Consider the following 23,805-nt stretch of genomic DNA (forward strand, 5'->3'; position numbering starts at 1 on the left):
TTAGAGATGGGATGTGATGTATATTGCGAAACTCCATAATTGTTTGTTTTTTGTGTTTTTTGTTATTTTCCCAAGCTGATTTGTAAATAGAACAGAAATTAATTTAAAAAAAAAATAACAAGATTTGGAAATAACATATTTAGGGGGGGGGAAAGTTTTTATTAATACACAGAAACAAAATAGTCTTTAAACAACTTTAGTCATTATTAGCATTGGGTTTTATTGTTAACTCGTCCCACTACTGCTAAATTTTTTTTTTTTTTTTAAATCATTCAGAAATACTGAAATATTTCGTAATGAAAGTTCTGCAAATATAATCAATGCGCATGAAACATTACATCCCTGGCAAGGCATAACAAATAGCAGCTCCACTCTTAAATGTCTTTACTTACAAAACACAATTTCTAATGACAGGCCAAGGTATGCGATACTAGCAGACATGTAGTTGCAAATTAAGTTATTACCAAGGGATTTTCCAACAGGATATTTCTGTCGATGCTTAACCCCATATATAGCTACAGCTACAGACCCGAACACATTGAAGGAGTACCAAACACAATCTACTTACACCATTTAAATCTGATTAAACGAATCACATTTACTAGAAGAACTGAGAATTTTAACTCTGTACAATTGTATTATCATGATACTCTTCATATACCTGCCCTATTATCTGTTGATTTATATAATACTATTTAATAACCACTTAAAAATTTGTACCCATATTGCAGCTATACATTGGGGCTGGCTAAGGGGATTGTAAAATGATCTCAGGTAAGTATCCTATAACAGTTACCATTATACAACTACAGGTCTGCTTCCTACTCATACATAGGGTAGTGTACAATAGTTGCAAGATATCAAGTGTCTCATACAGTAGCTTAAAACACAACTTACAATATTTCATCGCTTTTAATTACATAGTAATTCAGTTCACCAGGGTGAAAAGTTAAACAACGTTCTTTTTTTTAAGTATTTTTTCAATTTGAATTACACACCTTTACTTTTCACTAGGACATTTTTTAGCCTAAAAAAATGTGTATTATTATTATTTATTTTTTATTATAAGATACAAATGTCACCAATATGGAACCAATTTATACACACTACCCACCAACAAGTATTGTTTGTGTTTGTTTGTTTTAATAAGAACCTGTCCTTTCTGGTTGCATTAAATTAGTTAAATCTAAATATGTTAATAAACATGAAACATTCTGTAGTGCTGCTGTAATACAATACTGGTGCAATTACACTGACTGCCAATAAATGGAAGCCAAACTAAAAAGCTTTACCCTAAACAACTTAAAATATATTGGTAGTATGTTGGCAGTTAATAAATCCCTTTACAATTGGTATAGTTAAAATATTTATTATAAATTACATATGGCAACTTTAATTTAACATCATAAATACATTTGTTTAAGGTGTTCCACAGCACCAGATCATTGACAAGGACATTTTATGCATTCAGTTATCAGCTAGTTTCATATACTATTGTCCTCTGAATAAAGTCTAAAAGGGCATGTGAACTTTTAGTATTTTAGAAAACAACATTAGGCAGATGTCATTGACTTTAGTCACACAGGTCACCTTGCAAATTACATCTGAATTGTGTCAGGCGCTTTGAGGTAGTAAATAAGTAGACAAATGCATAAATGTATATAAAAGTTACAATATATAGTTAAAAGTATATGTATGATTTGGTTCACAAGTGTAAAATGTATTATAATTAGATAAAATGTCTGTAAAAAGCATGGTTTAGAGCCATAATTAAGTAAACGTATCTCATTAGCAAATAATAAAATAAATAAAAAGATTTTGGAACATCACAAGCTTTACATTTGAAAATAGCATGGTACCAAGAAAACTATACTCTTTTTACCCAGCATTATTAACAAACACAGATGGTCAAAAGAACACCATCCAAACGAAACTGCCTTACTCATATTACTTCTTCCTGCATTTACAATCAAAAGCCACTGCCAAGATTATCATTCTCTCCGGAATCATTTGCTGTGTTTGCTTTATGATACACAATGCCATGCACACTCCATTTCCATTCTGCTGTATCACCACAATTAAAATCAATTATTTTTTGCTTTAAATAAAAAAGGAGCATACACTCCAATAGGAAAAATACCAACAGACTGTACACGTGACAGAATGTTACAAAAGTGTACAATCACATTGTTGGAAGGTCATTCCACTCCATGATTAAGAGGATACAATAAATAACTACTTTAGGGTGTGATCGGATGAAGGATTACAGCATTGTTAATCATCTGAGACTTTTGAAGTCTTGAAAAAGTCAGTCAATCTAATAACAAGCACACTGATGATATATTATCTGAAGACATTCATTAGCTTCTGAAGTAAACAAAAAGTTAAAAAAAAAAAAACTATGAAAGAAAAAAAGATTTTTTAAATTTATTTTAAAGCCTTTGTTGTTATCCATCATTGTTTCCTGCTTGTTTGCCTTGGTTTTGTGAGCTGGACCTCCTTGTTCTCCATGCAGGTATCGCAGCCCCACACCGCTGCTGCTTCTGCCGTTAGAAGGTTGTAGGCCATCTCTGTCATGCCGGTGCAAACCCTGTGAAACCATTTCTGACAAGAAGCCTCGCACAAAATGGCCTCCTGGTCGTCATTGACTTCATTCATGCAAATTCCGCAAGGATAAACAGGATTTGCAGAAGACTGACTCAGCTGAATCGGGTGTGCGACTGTTTTACTACTGCTGCTCTCAGCTGCAACACCTTCAATGGCTGCGTGAGACTTGTTCTGAGCGCTACTGTTACCATGGCTACCACTAATGTTTTCAGGAGTGTTTGAATGACTGCTTTCTTGATTGGGGGAACTGTGTTTATTGGTAACTTTCGGGTTTGAAAGGTCCTGGTTTACACTTTCTTCTGGACTCTGAGAAGGCTGATGAGAAGCAGAGTTTTGATATGGGCTTTGACTGAGGTTTTTATTTGGGCCTTGACTGTTGTCTTGTTTTGGAGCGACAGCATTTACCTGATTGTGGTTACTACTATGTGACTGTATAAAACCATGGTTGCCATCCATGTTAGGGCCCATTGGCGGATTCATATTTGTGTTGCTCTCTGGCCCAAAGTTGGAGCCCATGTCTGAATTTGTGTTTTGGTTCATATTCTGTAGTGGCATTTGGTTGAAGTTTTCTCCTGGGCCTGGTCTAAAAGGCGGATGAGGTGGTAAGCTCATATTTGAGTTCATATGATAAGTAAACACTGGTTGGTTTCTGAAATTTGGATTATCGTGGGGACCAAAGTTAAAGCCGTGAGTGTGATTAAAACCCATGCCCACTTGCATCTGTGGAAACGGATGGGGTTGGTTTCGCATGGGGTAAGGACCTCCATAAAGAGAAGGCATTCTGGGTTGCATGTGCGGTGGCATTCTGTGAAAGTTGTACCCACCAAAACCGGAATAGTTAGGATTGCCAAAATAAGGATTTCCAGAAGGCAGAGGTTTATAGGATACAGGATTATAGCTGTCATCAAAAGGGTTGGCAGCTACAAGGTGATCAACGCTGGGGTTTGGTGGTGGAGCATACTCAGAAAGAGGAGGAAAAGAAGACACCTAGAAATAAATAAATAAATACACACCTGAATAAATAAATAAATGCATGCCTACAAAAGTGTAACAATTTCAGAACAGAACTGCTGGAATTCACACAATTTATGTGTTTGGTTTTATATTATCTTTTTATTTTATAGTTTAACCAAAGTGTGCCTGGATGAGGCACCTAAAAAAATCAAGAGGCATTGTCACAACCATGGAGGTCAGAGGAAAGATAAAATGGGGGGGTGGGGGCATAGTGGCAGTTAGGAATGCCTTTCAAAACAGCACTTCACTGGATTACAATCTCCTTGGATTATAACCATCAAACAACCTATACAGCAGCAAAACAGAAAGAAAGCTACCTGTGTACTTGACTTGCGCTTTTTCTTATCAGGGCTTCCCAGTATGCCTGGCCCTCCTAAGCCATCCAACCCACCATCTCCACCTGAAAATTTGAATTCATATTTTCCCTAATTAAATAGTTAACTTCAATAGCTTTGGAAAAAAAATCAAATAAAAATAAATGTTAAACAAAGTCGTGGCTTTGTGTGAAAAATAAGTATTCAAATGTCAGTATATGACAGAAATTAGAAATAATGTCCACTCTTGGCCAGTAAAAGTTGATGTTTGTTGACTGGATGACAGATTTGTGTTTACATACTTCGGACTGGGTTATCTGACATTAATAAAACATAATTTCGTCTTTCAGGAATGGTGCATAGATGCATAGTTTAACTGTGGTAGAAATGGAAATAAAATAAATCTGTTAAAATTGTAATTTAGTTACGTTTCAATCTTCATTAATTAGGCATACTTGGGTAGTATATAAACTGGAACTGTACACAAATTGAGGAATCCGTAACCCTGGGAAAATCTTTATCAGGACAGGAATATGAATGGTTTAATTGATTTGTCTGCAATGCAGGCAGTTCACAAAGTCGCCACTTGTCTAATTGTATTGTTACTTCTTGATACTAAAAATCTGAAGTAATTACTGTTTTTGTACATTTAATGTTGCGTTTGGCGAGCTCCATAACAGACATCGCTATGTTTATACAAATGACAGCACATTTTCTACACAGTAATGTTTGCATAGACTGTACAGCTTTGTTGGTAACATGGTAACTTGTAACATGTTGACTTTGGCCGATATTTAAAGTTTCACAATAGTAGAAATACTGTTTTAGTAAGTTTAAACATTCCAAAAGGTCATTTTGCAAATAAACAATCGTTATCTGTAATAATAATAATAATAATAATAATAATAATAATAATAATAATAATATAATAATAATACATTTTGTTCTGCTTGCAAATGACAGTTTGGAAAACCGTCAGTGAATAAGAATTACAAAGTACTTGAAGCATAACTTTCTTGTTTGTCCTGAACGCATGTACTTGCTTTTATAAATAAAATATCAGCTGGTTGCTGAATACTTTTTACTAGCTTATATTTAAAGTATGTACAAGCCATAGTGTTGAGTCAGAACGAGTGCTCCTTTTGAAGCTATTTGTAAGTAAATGTGGCTGCTGACGCGTTCGTTCTTTCAAATGCCAATGCAGTCAGCGCAGGCTGTTCTGAGAGTTCCATTCAATTCTTAAAAGGCCTTACTTGAGGTAGGCCGACCAGCTCCTTCAGTCGTAATTAGCGTTGAGACTTGTACGTAGCATATCATGCTTCTACAGACGCTAACATACAACAGACAAAAAAGGAACACATTACCTCTGTTTCGTTTAAGAGAGAGGGTATCTTTATCTGCTGACATCACAGGAAAAAATACATGACTCTGCAACAAAATAATATAATAATTTCAAAAGCTAAAGCTACATGCACTCGTCTTCTCCCTTCCCAATACTCAGGGCTGAGCTATCAGTCTGTGCAGGAAAGCTGCAAGGGTTTGCAGTTTGGGAGGCGCGGACTCGTTCAACTTCGTGATTTAGTTGTACGCGCTGAAAATAGGGAAAAGCTGGAGTGATTGTAAACATCGTATCTCCCGGGTGTGAAGTCGAAGCGATTAATGTCCTTTTCTCTGTTGGTTTATTATATTTGAATGTGAATGACACGATAAAGAAACCCCCGCCACATTAGCATGTGAGGATGTCTGCGCTATGCTGTTTGATGTGGTGTTGCTGTCAGACAGTGAAAAACGCGGACGAAACATTGCAAGCAGCAGTCACTACACTGGCGCACTCAGACACGGCCAGCAGATTCCCAATACATGTTGTGTTATTCTTTCTAATTCTTATTATTTTAAAACTTATTTTATTGTATTTTTTTCTCATGTTTAAGATATGTGAAAGGTTATAGTAAGTTGCACTTTGCAAATAAGAAACCATACTTATGCTATTAGAAGGGGTCGAGCAGCCTTCCTGACACTGAGCATATTACTCCTCTGAGGAATTTGCAGTTTAATTAACAAGATTGTGCTTTTCAGATGAGTCTGTCTTGCAGCTCTGGACATTAGATGCACTATATTGGATTATATGTAATATTTGTGTAGTGTTTTAAAACAGAGGTTTTCAGGCATTGGCCAGAAAAGCATGTTTTCCTTGTTCATCAATCTATTTTCCACTCAGAAAATTGGTATGAAAAAAATTTAAACCCTTAACGCAAGAACATAAATATAAAATCGAATCAGTGTGTGTAAAATTAGGGGCAGTTTGTGTTATTTGTAACAAAACCTGTGGTGTTAAAAAATTGTAAGGTGGGCTTAAAGTCTGGTTTGAAATCTTGCAGATGACTAGGGTTCCTAGTTATTGATCACAGAAGGCAAGCCATTAACCTGATGATGATGTTTACGAACTGGAGCTTGCCTGCCACAGGCTTGGACTGGACGCAGGAGAGCTTGAGGCTAATCAGAAGAACCCCCTTTTTTAATCTTCTAGTTCACCCTTTTAAAGATCCAGTGCCCCATGTCATTTGTTTTACACATTTCAGCAAAATGAATCACTAGTGTGATATGTCTTTTGAAATTCGTTTGGTTAGCTCCACAAAACGACTTCGGTAAATCAGTGATAACATCAGGAGATTTCAAACTATTGAGTTGTTTCTTGAATGCTCACAAAAACATCTAAACTGTTTTTGTTCAGGTGTTATGCCAAACATTGGGGCACACTCAGCCTTTACACTGTCCTCATACTTTCTGGAATGTACAATCTACGTCACTATTGAGAGAAGTGCATTTATAAACTATGCCACCAGGTGATGCTGTTCTCTTTATAAGCAGCTATGGCCAAAAGCTTGGCATCACCCTATAGAATGAACTAATTTTGCTTCATAAAGTTGAATGAAACCTGCTGAATAATGTTAACATATACATATCGCTTTGTAGTTTTCCATATACTTAACAAAAAAACTGACAAATTAAAAAATGTGACACTTCAAAATCTAACATGACATACTGTACTACTATTATGGCTTTTTTTTTTAGGTTTGTTTTTTTTAATTCTGTCTCAATCCTAAAATTCTAGGAGATGCTAAACTTTTGGTCATAGCTGTATAACCATTTTTTTAATTATTCATTTAATTATTCATCTGTACTGTTCACCAACCTCATTTACATTAGGGTTCAAGTGAAAATATTAATATTTAAAATGTTAATTTACAAACGGCCTCATTGTTAAACTAGTACAGAAGACACATTCAAGTCCCAGCATAGCAAGAATTGTAATAATTAACCACTATCATTACTAACGTGAAAAGGCTGACAATAGATTCCTCTTAAACAGTCTTCTTTCCAGCATTAATCTGAGGTGTTGAAGGAAAGCACATTTTTAAGATTAGTTACTGTTAGGTGCTTTATTTCCCCAAGCCATTTTTATGTGAAGAGTTCCATTTGAATGCGATTGGAGCCACAGAATTGATGCTATTAGCCTTGACACGAAGATATTTATCTGTTTTAACAGAAACAATTATCAACAACTGTTTTTACACAAAGACGGGCCCTGTAAAAATAAATTGTGTTGCTGGGCATAGGTTACCATGACAACACATTAATACAATCTACATAGAGCTGCTTGGGAATGTGTGTTTAACTTGCTAACGTGATCACATTTAAAAACTAGAGTTTGAGAGACAAAAAAAAAAAAATGTAAACAAGTAGAGTTTAATACAGTCTCTGATCCTTAAAATAAAACCGTTAGCTAATTTAACATGTAATAACACATGAAAACTCACCCTGAGTCTACCAGAGTGTGTCAGGGGAAGTTCATTCGATACCTCAGTGTACAAGAGGTATTCTGTAGGATTCATTGCTGATAGTTTAAGAAAGCAGCACAGGTGAGCTTACCAAGCCAGTCTCCTTGCAGTGTGCTACAGGTTAGCAAGTAGTGTTACTGGGTGATACAAGCGCAATGTAAATGTTTCAGTAGGAAGAGTTGGTATCTTCAGTGCTGAAAAAAACAATGCAAAAATAAATACACAATTGTGTACGAGGCATTAAAACAATTTATTAGATTAGAATTTTCTTACAAGCGCAGTGTTAATATTGTAACTGCAGCACCTTAAAATGAGATCCATTGTATCGGCTCATCCACTACTCCATTTGTGTGCCCTGAAGAGGCAGCTCCATCACAAAAGGAGATGACCCCCCCCATATCCACTATTATAAGAACATTGAATACTGGTTTTGTATTTCTGCTAATCACCCACAACATGGTTATCTACATGTAATGTTCAGAAGGGCAGAAGGAAACATATAAATAAATAAAAACCAGAGTAAAATTCCAGTCCTCCGAGACCCCCAGCAGCGAACTCCATGGAGAGGAGGAGGAGGAGGATCAGATTCACATTTTAAATCGAGTCGGCACACAACTTCATTTTCTCTGGACAGAATACAGTGATCAATTCCCACTGTGGGATCAGTGCTATTGACCAGCATGCAGGAAGCATCTGTTAAATGGAATTAGGCCGATGTTAATTGTCTTCTGTGATCCTCCAAAATGGTCACCAATCTAGACAAATATTGCTATTAAAAAAAAAAAAAAAGGTAGCTCACTTATTTTCTACAATGAATAGACATTGGCCTGTATCCTATACAATGAATGTCGTTTTTGCTATTGTGGGGTCATGTGTACTGTATACAAACAAGATTTTAAATCTTCTGATGTAATTTCATAATGTTATAGCTCGGTGGAATAGAATGCCAAAGCACCTACTCCTACAGAATATTTATTTCAGATTTCCTTACAATGTTGGCTCCGATGTGTACTTTAGCACACCAGGAGCCCAAACAAGCAAGAGGTAGACCAGCTCCATAAATGGACTCACGAGTTTTGTATGGTGCAAAGACTTCATTCAAGAAAGCAAGGGAAAAATGTTTACTTTTTCAAAAAAAATCATTACATGCATGAAACTGACATAAATCAAAGCCTTCTGAATCAGCTAGCGGACACAATGCAGTTGGTGGTCTGCTTACTTAACTAGAGCCACTCTTATGCTCCTATCAATACTAATCAAAGACACTTTTTGTAAAAACAGTACAAAGACAGTTTGTAATAAACTTTTATTTTAAACTGTGCAATTAATTTGTATTTGGACATTTAATAAGTTTTAGAACACTTTGGCTTTTTAATATTACATTTTTTGGCATGAGCTTCAGAGTATTAGTCATTCACATGAAGGCGACTACACTGTAAACATATTTTTGTATATTAAAAAAAGCTTAAAAAAAACTTTAAAAAAAGGTACATTGATATCCAACATGTGCCATGCATTTTTACTCAACAATGGGAAGGACAGAGCTGATCCCCTGAGTCAAATTTAATAATGAAATAAAGCAGCTCCACCTTCTATTGCTGAGGAAGTCAACAAGGCCTGTACCAGAAACATGGCAGCTGAAGTCAAAAGGAGCCAGAACACCTGAGATTACCTTAATGCCAAACTGGCTCCTCCACTTCATCCCTTTTTTTTTTTTTGTTTGTTTCACATCTTAACAAAAAGTAACAGTAACACATTTTAATGTTCAAAACAACCCCAAAAGGAGCGGGATTAAATTCTCTCTCTCTCTCGCTTAACATTCTTTTTACAAATTTCAGCTGGAATGAGGACAGTTCAATCTATTCATTAAAACGGAGAATCCAATGTTTATAGGCCACATCACATCTAGGCGACACCACTCATGCGATAATAGGAATGCCCAACCAAATCTTATTAATGTAACTGTGGACTTCACAAGAACATGACAAATACTGCTCAGTTTACAGACATGACTATACATCGCTATGTAAACAACTGTCATTTCACAAGTGTAATTAAACCCAAACAGTGTTTTAAACGCTTGAGTCGTCTTGTGACCCCACAAGCTTTTACTACCACGCTCAGTTTTAAAATGGAGGACGCTGTTGCAGGCAGTTGTAAACTATTAACAAATACTGGGAAATGAACCAGCTGTATAACAAACAGGGGTGCCTTGGATGCACAATTAAACTTACAAGACCCGAAAAGGCATCTTGAATGAATTTTCCTCATTCCAGCATTGTGTACTGCAGCTGTGAAACAGTGTTCAAACTGAAACTGGCAGGAAAAAAGTATCACAACTACCATCTCACAACAAGGCGGTTTACAATAAAACGCTGGTTGTGTATATGCATAACATCACACTAGCCAACTAATAATATAATAAATTCACAAAACATTTCCAAATACAATAGCAATTCAGCCAGTTTAACACAGAATTCCAGATTACTGCTCATATAAAAAGACACATTCTTCACAGATATACAATTTGCACTGCTTTCTGGAGCCTCCCATCTGTGTAAAAATTGAAAGATACAGTTGGTGCTTTCCTGGGCGGGTAAGCGATTGGATAGCAGTGGTAAGCATTTGCCGTCTATATTTGGCAGCCTTGAAATGCCAACGGTTCACTGTCAATTTCTACTTTAACCTGCCCTTGAAAAACCAATAGTTTCTGAAACTGTCAAAACTTAAGTTTCAGAAATTATTATTTCATATAAAATAAAGATATCAACTTTCATTTTGATTCTCATTCTAGAATATAGGGGGATTCTCATTCTAGAAGTCTAAATAAGTCCCCCCCCCAATATTCAGACACATTATAGCACTAAATAAAATAATCATTTAAAAAAAAAAAAAAAAAAAAAACACACAACAAAAACAGACATGCAAAATTACACAACTACTGAAATCTGAATCCAATATGCAAAGGTAACATTAGGGAATCTTTGGTTTGTATAGTTTGCTTTTTTAAAAAGAAAGAAAAAAAAAAAGTAACTGGATTGTGAAACTGCTATACAAAACTACATCCTTAAGGTATTAGAAGACCTTAGAAATCTGTCAAACAGCAGATTGAGAAATATATTCTGTATATAATTTGTAACTTACAATAAATCCTGTTATCAGTGTTTTTCTCAAAGGAAATTCATTTTCAAAAGGACTATTTGGTAAATAATGAGGTCATATTTATGTCCACTGGGTCACGTTGTACTGAAAGCAGTGTCTTAGCCGATCCACAGAAATAACGGTTTATTTGATCTTTGGTCTAGCAAGATGATTACTCAAATCCATGGAAGAGCAAAAAAAAAAAAAAAAAAAAAAAAAGCAAACAACTCTTTGGATAATAGGGTCTGCCACCATTAGATATTGAACGATTTCTTCTAGAAAATATGACACTCATCTAAAGACAGGTGCTAAACTGATGGGATAATTCTATTCTAGAAGGATAACATTACTTTTAGAATCAAAAGCTACAAGGCGTACTCAGCAGAACTATGAAGCCGACAAAAATAGATCTTTGGAGACGAAAAGCTTCAAGGAAAAGTTTAGTTTTCTCTTGTTTTGGAGTTCTCAGCAATAATTCTTCATTTACATTTCACAACCTTTTTGTTAAGAGTTTGTTTCTACAACTCAATTTGGTTTGGAACTACTGTTTTGATTCACATACATTTTTGGTATTTAATTATTCTAAAGTCTCTTAACATTACAGGTAGTTTTAAAGCTTTAAAAACATTGTTTACTGAATTAAATCAGTACACAAATACACATTTGTTAGCAGCTACCCTATCGAAAATAATTCACTTAACCTGAAAAAAAAATAAAAAAATAATAATAATAATAATAATAATAATAACAATAATATAGTAATAATAAAGCCGGAGTCTTATGTCAAAGTGACAGGGAAAGGTAATTGGTTTAAGGTTCACGTCACAAAGTTGTCAACAATTACTGGCACATAATTTGAGTGAAACAGCTGCATCCCTTTAGATTGCCAGTAACTATATCCTACAATAACAAATTCTACAAAAAGATACCCTGTCAGTTTGCCATATATAAAAAAAACAAACCAAAAAAAATCCATGGCAATTCAAATGTAATACACATTGTTCCCTGAGTTAGGAAGAGTAGCACTCCACAATACAATTAGAAGGAGGTAGTACAAAACAGGGATTGTAAAGGAAACTTACCATACTGTAACCAAAATTAACACGATTCCTAAAGCTTAGACATTTTTTTCCAGAATAAACCAATTCAATTTTTAAAAAGTACCGTAATTTAGTAACAAAAATGGTAAAGATACTACAACAAAGTACATCAAGAAAGTCTGTCTGCCAAGGAATTATTAAGATGTACGGCTTTCAACATTCAAAATGAATGCAACCCTGCCTAGCAAAGAAGTCTTTCCACTAGAAATCGACTGACTGCAATTGAAATGCGGATTTGTATTAAATTGAAAAGTGAGGTTATCTGGCGAGATGCCCCCAAAACGTACTGTACACACCACTGTTCCTTTAATGTATATGTGTACACTATATGATTTTTAGACTTCTTTAAGCCTAACAGTTTGCACTACAAACGTATTTTCAGTGCTACAAGTAAATAGTAAGTAACATTGCTAATTACTGCAGAGGAAGCCAGAAGCGTTCACCCCGACAGAAGTTTCATACAGCATCAAAGAAGACTGTACATATTTCTGAATGTAAATAAGTGTGAGTTTGTGTGAACTCATACATGCAGGTCAGTCTTAGAATTAAATACTTCACTTACATTGGTTTTCTTGTTTAAAAAAAAAAAACTAAGCTTTAAGCAAATATTATTGCACCTTACAATCCCTTACTTCAGAATGGGAAAAGGAGCATAAGCAAACACACTAGTATAGCAACAACAAAACAGAAATATTGCTACGAGGAAGTACTAGCTGTTACGTAACTGGGGTCACCTATTACGTAACTGAGGTAAAAGTAATGGTTAAATAGCTGGAGTTTCCCACGAGGTAAACTGAGGTAGACATTTAGCAAAAGGGGATTTTCCACTGGATCCCTTTTGCTCCAGTGATATACTCTTTAAATAAAGTCAGAAATGTAACAGTCCTTTTTCACTTTTTTACATTCTTTTGAAACATTCAAGGTGGGTGAGTTAAACAAAACAACATATATATTTATATAAAAAAAGAAAGAAACAAACACTCAAATAAAAGTAGCTCAAAAAAAAAAAAAAAAAGTGGCGCCTGGTGAGGTTTGATCCAGGTTTGTGCCTCAGAATCTTTGTCTCCCTGCTCATTGTCCTTTCCAAACAGATGCATAAATGACCCCCGATGACCATCTTCGTTAAAGAGGAAACGCGGCTAGAGATGTTGCAAACTGCTCGTTTTGGGGTTGCGAGGATGCGGATGCCGGGATTTCCATAAAAAAATTAGGTGGACCTGAGCTAGGCTTGTCACAGGCCAGGCATCCTTCGTTCCCTGTGAAAGGCTCCAGCGAAGGAGGCCTGCTACTGCCAACGGAAGAAAGTTGGGTCATTTCCATTTCATCATGCGAGTATCTCCCAGAGTCCCCTGTTTCGTGGCTTCCCTCGCTGCTGTTGGAATGCTCCGTGTTGCACATGGGGCCAAACAGAACTTGGAGTGAACTGGGGGAAGACTCCTCATAGGTCAGCATGGTAGTTCCTGATTGGTAAGAGCACAAGGTCTGTAGCCTTCTCTGTGCCTATGGAGTAAAATAGTAAGACGACTTAGCACTTCAATTGAATTAACTAATGCAATTGTTTATAGTTTTAACCTGGGTTGGATTTGGAGAACCATGAAGTAACCTATTGCAAGTGATGGTTCAAATAACATTTACAACTTGAAATGAAATACTAGGAGGGGTGTTTCAACAATTATCCTAGTAATCTTTCTTTTGCAGCATTTAATCTAAATAACTTTTATTTAGTTAATTATAAGTCTATGGAGTGCGGGTTATTTGAAATATTATTCTAAAATGTAAATCACTAAAAAAAATTTAAAAAACTAAATCCTCTTATTGGGGAGGAAGCAGGCACCTGTCCAAACTCTGTCCTCTCTGAACACTCTTACCTGGCCCTTCTTTGCGTTCGGTTTATCTTCACAAGTGAAGAATAGCCATTTCTTTTTCGTTGGTTTAAGGTTCACAGGCCCAGCACTGTTAATGATCAGACCAGTCCCACCCTAAAAGATGAAATACCACCCTGAATTATTTTAAAAGTTACTTTAAAAACAACATTTGGCTTTATTTTGGTAAAGTTAAAAAAAAAAAAACCTTAGTTATCACATTTTACCTTAGCTTATCTATTTAAAGAGATAAACATGATATTGCATCTCATGATATTGCATCAGTGTCTTTAAACTGATTTTTTTCATCTGCTTGCCAAATCGCTGAAGAACCAACTGATCCTAATGGAGGATATTAAAGTAGTGTGCTGTACTGAAATTATTTACCTTCGCATCAATAAAATTATCTGACACCATTGGCATGAAGGACTCGGCATTCTCAGCTTGGCTTCCGTTAGCCAATGACACTGAAGCTTGGGGGACCTGCCCATTACCCTGCTGGGCCATCTTGCTAGCGGATGATTTCCTACGAAGAATAAACACAGGTTTATTGTATGCATGTTGTTATGATATGATACTGCACATATACATTAAACTACTACTTAAATTAGTTCTTTCAAGTTGAAGTACCTGTAACAGAAGGAGACATTTGCAAGGTGAAAAATGTGTACACCTACATTCGAAACTACTTAAGGACAGTTTCTGGTTTCTAATGAAGTGCCAAGAAACTATGGCGGAGATGTAGCTTATGGTCAATGAGGTATCACATTTTAGTATGACTGACTCTGCAGCTTTATGTAGCATGCGCAGAAAGGGAGAAATGCATCATAAAATATTGAGAATGACTTCATACCTAGCCTTACTCCGGTAGATCAGAATGAGAACGCAGATCATGATACACGTCAGGGCTATGCAAACTCCTACAATGATCCCAGTCATTGATTTCTGGTCCAGGTGATAAAAGACGTCAGAGTAAGCTGTAGAAATAAAAATAAAAAGTGTAACAAATCAAAGATTTAAAAATGAGTACACCACCAACCAGATGAATCTTTGTGTGTTTTACAATTATTGGTTCTCTAACATGACAGGGCTTAAAATACAAGAACCTGACCTAAATATAAATAATTTGCTGGCACAAGGAGCAAAGGTTGAGCTATTGAATTTTAAGCACGTTGGGAAGCAATATAGCAGCATGAAAGGGCAGGAAGAGTTAATCATAAAACAGCGGTCGTGGTCATGTGAGCTGGGTGCCTCACAGAGTCTGTACTACCCCTTTCTAGGAACTCCTTTGAGCACGACATGGAAGATTAAACATTACCGTGTCTTTCTTTTGCAATTTCAACAGCAGTTTTAATTATAAAAGCAGAAGAAACCTGGAATAGTATTTGAAATGCATAGTTTCAGGCAGGACAGCTTGTTTGTATTCTACTACGGGTACATTAGTGGAGAAGCTTTTTCCAACAAAATATAAATAGCTTAAATGCTCAAAACCATGAGAATATTTCTTAGTACAGACTGCTCTCCACACAGAATGCAGAAAAGGGCTGAATTCTGCCAAGAGATTTTATTTCATCCCATATTATTACTGGAGAGAAATCTCAGTGGCAACCTGGCAAGGCTTTGAACTGAATTCAAGTTTGAAGCTCTGATTACTGCTTCAGGGTTAATTAATACCATGGGGAGATTGTTACTGAAATGAACTACAATGCACTGGTCTTCTCTATATTTCTAAAGGAGAGGGAATGAACTTTTAGCACCACGTTTCAACTACCTTCACGCATGGTCACCGTGATAACACGGTTGTTAAAAAGACAGGATCAGACCGTGAAACATGCTGATAAAATAGCATCTGCCCGCTTACTGACCTCTGGCCTCTGTGCTGCCATCTGAGCGCTTGGGTTTCTGACTGGACTGAGCTTCCTTTGACTGGACAGCGAGCTCCACGGCGTTAGAAAAGGGCCCATCTCCCACTTCGTTTGATGCCGATATCTTAACGAGGTAGACGTTTCCTGGAAGAAGGTTCTCCAGCAAGGCCATGGTTATAGTTCCTGTAAACAAGTCTGGAGTTAATAAAACAGTACCGGCTGCAAGGGGCTCGTGCCAGCAGGGTTGACTGAAGCACAGTGCAAGAGCTAAATATCGAGTTTATCTTCTGTTTTTTCTTATAGCGTATGCACAGAATATACTAATAAAAAAGTTGCTGGTTGAGAACTAACAGTGGAACGAATGTCACATTTCTCTAAAACTCGTGCTGTACTTGTGTATGTTCCTGCTACAGATATTTGAGATGGTGTAGCAGGGTGGTTTAATGAAAGCTAGCATCCACAGAACAGGTACTCCCTATCCAATTCCTGCCCTGCCACAAGCCTGTGCTGAAGAGAACAGAACTGACATCATTATATCAGTAATGGGCCAAGATCACCAAAAGAAGAATGAAAATAAGAATAAAGACTTGACTGAGAATTTTTTTTTTTTTTCTTTTAGGAAAACATGGAGAAGTGTACAATATGCTTGCAGGTAGAGCTGCTAGAATGGTGTAGGTTTCTAATTTCAGCTGCAGTTTTTCTTAGAGGCCCCTTTAATTGCCACAGGATCAATTACTGCCCCATCTCTGACTGCATTTGTGCACGCTGGATTTTGATGACAAAATACCCTCTTATTTGAAAGAAGTGCCCATGTAAAAAGAGAACTTTTAGTTAAATTAGATTTTATTTATTTTTTTAAAGAAAGGCTTGCTTTCTATTTCACTTCTTACTCTCAGACTCAAGCTTGACAACATGTGGAGTCATTCTGTTGTGGAAAGGATCAAGTTTGCTTAACAGGGCCTATTTGTGACCATAATAGCTGGAGTGCTAGTAAAGGAATGGCAGGTCAAGTTTCAGTACCTCTAGCCATCTCCACAGAGAGTTAAGCAGTAACTGTCTGTGCAGTTGTCCTGATTTACAGTGGCTAGGGCACATAAAGGTCATGAGCCGCCTAACTTTTGAACCCCTCGAGGTGGCTAAAAGTAAACTGTGGATGCCTCAAATTGCAGAGAGTCATCTGCAATCAATTATTCCTAGGTTTACACTGCACTGCATTCTGAAATCACAAACTTAACTAGGTATTAAAATAACCTGCTTCTACATCCTGCTGCACTGCAGAGCCCATTGAATTGATACAAACAGTAGCCGACCTCAATACCGGCACTTGAATGTGAACAGTGCATGCAAGTTTCTGTACTGCATTTTTTAAATCGATTGCATAGTCACCCTGCAACTTAGACTGACAGACTTCAAAAGCTGCCAATTCAAATTAACTTGAATTGTGGTTGTAATCTTTTCCTGAGTGAGCTAAATACGTTACACTTCATGGCACCTTGAAAACATAAGTGTTGTCATGCCGTAGTTAAAATCACTTTAAAAAAGGGTGAATGTGCCTGTTACACATTCATGGAAAGTGGTTGTCTTTTCATTAGCGTATTATAGATTTCCACTAAGTGTAAACCGTTTAGAAAAAAAATGCTTCACACTGCTTTACCAATGGCGACGGTGTTTCTTAAAACAGAATATTGTAGTGAGCTGCAACTGATGAGATTCTGAGTCTGCGATACCCACTCATTGGAATGTAACATTCTCCTTAGAGAAATCAAGATCCCAGTTATTGGACCTTTACCAATCACTAAATGAAAAAAAAAAAAAAAAGACCTGAGATTTAAAGAAATTAAGAATCTGTTTCTCATACATTGAGAAATTAAGTATTGACTACCACACTGATTCATCAGTTTGGAGGCAGGAATTTTGGCAATAGCTTTCCAACCTGCTTATTCCAGGGTTTTGGTTTATCGACAACCTTACCTTCTCTTTGAAGCACTTGCCACTCTCCACCAACCCATGCTTTCCTGGAGGCGTAAAGGATGGTGTAGCGAGTCACAACTGTACTGGGCTCATCTGGCCGTTTCCAGGATACGAGAGCAGTGTCATCTTCTATCAGAGTCACCTTCACTCCCACTGGGGGGCTAGAGGGAGCTGCAACAAGAAGCCGGGAAGAATGAAGATTATAGAAGATATGCCCAAGCATCTCCACATCTCCTTTGAAAACCCCAAGCAACATGCCACCGCAGTGCAGAAAATAAAAAGCCTACCAGAACCTCCATACTCAGATCCACAGTCTTACTAAAAGGTCTACCTCTTTGCAGAACCTTTACATATAACCTAACCCAATCCTTTATAAACACCTCCACTCCTGAGGTTTTCAGCCTTAATCCAGATCCAAATACCTTCCAGCTTACCTTCTGATAGGGTGGTGTGATAAACCACGGGGCTCCAGGGGCTGGAGAGCTGCTCGATGTGCAGGCGCACTGCAAACTCATAAGCGGTGCGCGGCTCCAGGTCTTTCACCAGCAGGTGCGGCTCCGATCTGCAGCAGACACAGTTGTAGAGAGTCAGAATATACAAGTGCTCCAATGCTCAGGTTTACACTAAATTATCTTTGGTGTACACTTCCTTCTCGCTTATCCTTCTGTGAATTCGACAGAGCAAGTAAACCTTGTTGAGATGCATTATTTAAATGTTGCTTTTCAGAGAGAATATGGCTTACGTCTCAAGGTACAAAACCAGGGAAGCATTCTGCAGGCCTACAGGGTTACAACGAACAGTGTAGTTCACTGGCTGAGTCAGAGTAAAGGCTGGTCTTCCCCAGTGCAGGTAAATGGAGGATGAACTGTTGGCTTTCGCGTAAAGGTGGTGAGGGGGAGGTGGCGGGGGGACCATACGATCGCGAACCGCTGTGGAAGAAAAGTTTTTTGTATTTATTGGGATAAATACTGACAACACTGCAAATGACAGACTAGGAGTTAGGGAGTACATTGTTGGTTTTATTGAATGAAGGATTTAGAAGATTTACAGAACAAGCAATACATTGCCTACAGACTACAGCCCACATATTTGTTGACACTGCAACTATGGCAACACACCTAGTCTCTTCCATACTTACATACACATCCTGGGGTGCTGACAGTCTGGTCCGCTTGATATCCTTCACCCGCATAACTGTAGGCCAGCAACTTCACATGGTACTTTTTTCTTGGATCTACAAACACAGAAGGAAAATGTTAAACCGGATTTCTACACTTCAGTACCTCAGTAACAATCCTTTAACTTAATTTTTATTACATTGGCTACTTGTTTATTTCTTTGTAAAGAATTTTTAAAAAAGGACACATGCCGAGAGGTTTTTATTTCTAATAATAATTTAACTCTAGCCTCTGAATACAACTAAACTGCAACATGATCTCAAAAATCTCAGTAAACAAACTTTAATCACTTTCTGCACTGAAAACCTTAGCATGACATATTTTATTACTTGGTGTGTGTACTATGATAAATGATTAGAAGAGAAAACAAAAATCACACTTAAATTGGTGGGGGTTTTTTTTCCTACTTTTTCACCCGTGTTGAGATCCATAAATTCATGCATCTGTTTTGTGCTCCCCATTAACAGTTTGATGGGCGGCGATGTCCCCCACCAGTATATATATATCACAGAATTTGACAAACAGCACCATTCATCATCCTGCAACACAGCTTTTAAAGAAGACCCCTCCCAGGCCCTCAGTGATTGGACCTTCAGCAGTAATGGTCATTTTATCCTTAAAAGCACAGAAAGGACGGGGTCTGATGTCAAAGTTGAATCACCATCTCTAAAGGAAGACCCACAACACATGGTACTATTTTTACAACATTTCCCTACCGATAAGCTGTGACCAAAAGTACCCTTACATCATAACAACCTAACCTTGAGGTAGCATTGAGCACTGTTACTGCAAAGAATTACACTTCATTCTATTTAGTCTGAGTTTCCACACAGCACAAAATAGAACTACAATACCACTCTGTTTAGGGTTAGGGTTTTTTTTTTTTTTTTTGACAGCCCCCCTTCAGCATGTATTCATAAGTAGATCCATGTGATCAAACACTGATTTTTAAAAATCTGGAATGGCCTTGATAACTAAATGTAGAAAGAGATAAAATGTTCCTAATCTTGACCATGCTGCACATCTCGTCCAATTCACATGTAAATCAGATAAACTATTGATGGCTTGACCACCTGGAGTTCCAGTGGAGCTGGGGGTCCTGCAAGATACCCGAGTGTCCAGCCATCACAGCATTAATGCGACACAGGAGAGGCCTTTGAGCTGTCCAGCAGCTGCCAAGCACACACCGAACCCCAGCGGCCACCACTGAACATCCAGACCTGATGCATCTGGGTCCCTCAAAAAGGTCAGCCCCTTGTATAGCAGAGCCATTACTACACCAGCGATATCCTATGGAAATCAATCTTTCAACACTGTTCCAGGAAACAAAATAACTTGGTAATCTGATAAATGTGTTTTTTTTATTTTTTTTTATTTACTTGTATACATCTTTCTTTTCAAGTGCATTAGCTTATTTTCAGCAAACACAATTAGACCGAAATTACTGCAGGTTCTTACTGGCCCTCCGAGGTCTTCAGGAACATTACAGAATCTATCAAAACTAACGAAAACAGGACTCCCAGGAATTCTAGGGCTCTTGAATATTTTAAAGTATGTCACACTTCATTAAACGCAATCTCTAACCAGATTTCAAGTTACGAAGCACCAGATCGATATCAGTCCTGATTCCACAAATAATTTTAAATTTTAACCCGGTCTGCACAAAACCTGCATGAATTTATCAACGATTTCTTAACAGCACAATAGGAACTCGAATACTGTAGCACTCTTTGGTGGTCAAGCAAAACATGGTATTGGAAATCCACTCCCTCACAACAAGCAAAACCACTGCTACAGACCTGCTCCAGTTCAAACAACTCTTGCTTTTAATCTGCAGAAACTGGGCGTGTTTAGTTAATTAATAAATACTGCATGTTGAAATAATAAGACAGACCTGTCTCTAGAGAATGACATTTGAGAAGGGTAGATTCCTTGGAGCTGTAGTGCATGTTACAGTTATATTAAGTAGGGACGGGTATGTGACCTTCTTGATCATCATCTAATTCTTTCTGTGCTTCTTTAAAACAAACAAAAGAAAATACATCCCCGTATGAAGTTACGATGTTGCCATGCTTCCATGTTGTTCCAAAGGATTCAGTCACTGCAGTACCAAAAGTGGCCACCTAGCTACGCCCTTGCCTTCATTAAAGACATTTATAGATTTAAAAAATGGCCAAGTTGTAAAGTTCACATTTGACAGTTATGGGTTTGTGTCTCCAAGGGCTGACATTTAACCTCTTCAAATCCAATTCTACCTTGTGTGTGAAACACCCTAGTGTGGTAAATGATATGCCTGCTGTTAAACTGCTCACAGGCGCGAATATGCATGATGCAACCCACAGGCGATGTTTACTGCTGAAAAAGGAGTTACTAAAAAACAAAAAATTGGATTTGGGAAGCCTATCGACAGGCAAATTAAAGTTACAATTGAGAAATAAATACAGGTACAAGCTTAAGATATTTCTTTTTCTAAAATAAATAGGTAGTTTTGTTTAACGATTTTAAAATGAAAAAAGTGTACGAATATATATTTTTTTTTTTAGGAATGCCTTCTTTCAGCTGCTTTGTTTGCCAAGGCCCTGAATGGAGCCAGGCTAGCAGCATAAAGTTGAAGGGGGACAGATATCAGGAGAAAGAATCAGAGGTCACGATCACGGAAAAAAAGTGTTTAGGGCCTGCCCACCCTCTCCTACTTAAGATGAGAAAGAAAGTGATTTAAAAACCAGAAAGCTCAGAAGAAAGTTCACCCAAGAGACTTGGAATCATATAAAAAGCAAATTTACTAAAAAAAAACTCCACTACGTAGCCTTGTATACACAACTCTGCATTAGTAGTCTGGTTTGAAAAACAGTCAGCAAAATATACTGCCGTATTTCTCATAACTACACATACTGGATGAAAAAGGGAATCTTTTCTTTTAAAAGACTAAGGAATGCACCAAGAAGAAATGAGCCTGGACTATATTCAATGGGGGTTTTGTAAAGAAGCAATGAGTGATGAAATTTAAAATTCAAGGTCCCTGCAAAATGCCCGCTGCTCAATCTTCCTTCTGTCCGACTCCGGCCATCCCTTTGTTTCTCAGAGTCCAGCTGAAAGATGACTGGTCTCGCCTTTCCAGGCGTGAGTGCTCAGCCCCCAGGTCCACCCCTTCAGCACAATGGGCTTGCAGTAATTATGCAGGCAAGAGGCCTAGAGTACGGGGATGGTGTGGCATCTGGACCACGACCTTTGACATGGAATCTGGGCAGGCTAAATCCTGCTTGAAGCTACAGAAGTACCAGGGGGGAGCTGTGAGGGGAGGGAGTTAATCTCATGAGAAGCAATGAAACTTCTTAAAGCTTACTGCTTCAAAGCTGCTCCAAGTTGCCATTAGCTTCAGTTAAGATACAAATCAGTAAAACGAACAATTAGTCTGGAAAGTCGGGGACTGGGAAATGAATGCTAGTTTATATCTGAAGCAGAGTGAAGCACAACCTAAATATGCAGTTACTGTTCTTTAATATTTTTATAAAATGAAAAAATCGTGTAGGTTTAGAAAGATACTTTCTACAGCTCACCACAAGACTGGGTTAAAATTGGGCTACTTATACTTTATAGAAAAGTAAAAGCACTGTGGATGAGATTTAATTGTGGGTGCAATGAAATCTCTTTAAATGATGGCCATTGTGCATGTGCGATTCCTATCTTGACATTTCCTGCCAGCTTTAATCTCCTAGCAATACAGGTGCACACATCAAGGGTTTTAAAAAACAGCTGTAGTCAAAACCAGTTGGATTTTAGCCCTTATTCTAACATGATACCAACTCCACTAACTTTAAAATATGGTAGGTTTTTGGCAAGATGCATTTTAGGCATCTTAATACACTAGTTTTCTACTGGAGAAAAAAAAAAAGTTACGGGTGGCCAGAAGACCACAACATAGCTAGTTTGGCTAACAAAATATTTTAAAAGCATACTAAAACAACGATGATCACAATATGATTTGCTAATACAATAACCTGTTATAATAAACACATGTCAAATAGTGTTTTCCTTATGAAAGGCACATGTTATAACATGTTTCCATTCTGTGGAAAAAAAAAAAAAAAAATTCCCTTCAAGTTCTGTAACAGCCTACACATTTCTTAGATTTTTATTTTTTTATTCTTTTTTGGGGGGGGGGGGGGGGGGGGGGGGGGGGGGGGGTGGGGGGTCAAATTCCTTCCATTTGTGGTCACCTGATTTTTATGGCCTATTTGCACCCTGCATTGGTCCAGTGCTTTGTTCTGCCCCCTTGAAGGCCTCAGGCATAAACCTCAGCAATAAATTACATCTATTTTACTGACCGAAACAGCAGCTTTCAGTTTTTTTTTCTTTTTTAGAAAAACTACCAAGAGAACAAAGTGAAGGACAGTAGGCTACTTTGAGATTTGTAACTGATAACCCTTTACAGAATTCCTTCCCCAGAGTCATTAAAATTGTTCTAAAGGGTGTACCTAGTACTAGTGCCATTGACAAAAACAGTGTATTTTAGTTAAGAACAAAAGGATATGCATAAGACTTGTGCAAATATTTAAAATGTTAAGGGATGCTACATGTATTCCTTCATATATTGTAAAACAATGAAAACTGTGCAAATAAATACAAAAATAGTGTTCAAAAAGTAAAGCCTATGACTTCCCCCATTTACTTTTCTTTGTCACCAATTCAAAGTTAATAAAATACATCACTTTAGATTTTTCCAAACACAACTATAGAGAAGCCCTAGAGAAGAGGGCTTCCTTCTCAATGGCAGATTTCTTTGTAATTCAGTTGCCATAAAAAAGGACACATTATTTGATATACACATTCCAAACTGCCTTGAGCAAAGAAATACATCGACTACAGTGTTTCTCTCACCAGCATTCTGACTTTGTATGTAAGAGAGTAAAAAAA

The 23,805-nt window shown here is 37.3% G+C and overlaps 2 protein-coding genes across 2 annotated transcripts in view; both read right to left on the reverse strand.

Moving 5' to 3' along the window:
• Window positions 1-149: 149 nt before the first annotated feature.
• On the reverse strand, window positions 150-5,429 carry LOC121294440 (pygopus homolog 1-like). The gene is made up of 3 exons (XM_041218126.1): window positions 5,300-5,429; window positions 3,939-4,021; window positions 150-3,594 (listed from the first exon to the last, which is right to left on the reverse strand). The coding sequence occupies exons 1-3, from the start codon at window positions 5,340-5,342 to the stop codon at window positions 2,455-2,457; spliced, it is 1,266 nt and encodes a 421-aa protein (XP_041074060.1). The 5' UTR covers window positions 5,343-5,429; the 3' UTR covers window positions 150-2,454.
• A 7,661-nt stretch (window positions 5,430-13,090) lies between these two features.
• The window catches only part of LOC121295038 (protogenin-like), a 42,995-nt gene continuing 32,280 nt past the window's right edge, over window positions 13,091-23,805 (reverse strand). The window contains exons 12-20 of the mRNA XM_041219325.1: window positions 18,852-18,947; window positions 18,456-18,642; window positions 18,148-18,275; window positions 17,714-17,884; window positions 15,743-15,925; window positions 14,731-14,854; window positions 14,265-14,403; window positions 13,884-13,994; window positions 13,091-13,515 (exon numbers count right to left, since the gene is read on the reverse strand). Of these exons, the coding sequence (XP_041075259.1) occupies window positions 13,138-13,515; window positions 13,884-13,994; window positions 14,265-14,403; window positions 14,731-14,854; window positions 15,743-15,925; window positions 17,714-17,884; window positions 18,148-18,275; window positions 18,456-18,642; window positions 18,852-18,947 (1,517 nt within the window). The 3' untranslated portion in view covers window positions 13,091-13,137. The remainder of the gene's footprint in view (window positions 13,516-13,883; window positions 13,995-14,264; window positions 14,404-14,730; window positions 14,855-15,742; window positions 15,926-17,713; window positions 17,885-18,147; window positions 18,276-18,455; window positions 18,643-18,851; window positions 18,948-23,805) is intronic.

Source organism: Polyodon spathula, chromosome 19 (assembly GCF_017654505.1).
Source record: "Polyodon spathula isolate WHYD16114869_AA chromosome 19, ASM1765450v1, whole genome shotgun sequence".
In the NCBI taxonomy this organism is placed as follows: Eukaryota; Metazoa; Chordata; class Actinopteri; order Acipenseriformes; family Polyodontidae; genus Polyodon; species Polyodon spathula.

Coding starts and splice junctions, on each gene's coding strand:
- LOC121294440 (XM_041218126.1), bottom strand. CDS start 5,342: ATGTCAGCAGATAAAGATACCCTCTCTCTTAAACGAAACAGAG. Junction 4,022..5,299: donor CTCTCTTAAACGAAACAGAG/GTAATGTGTTCC, acceptor TCAAATTTTCAG/GTGGAGATGGTGGGTTGGAT. Junction 3,595..3,938: donor AGCGCAAGTCAAGTACACAG/GTAGCTTTCTTT, acceptor ATTTATTTCTAG/GTGTCTTCTTTTCCTCCTCT.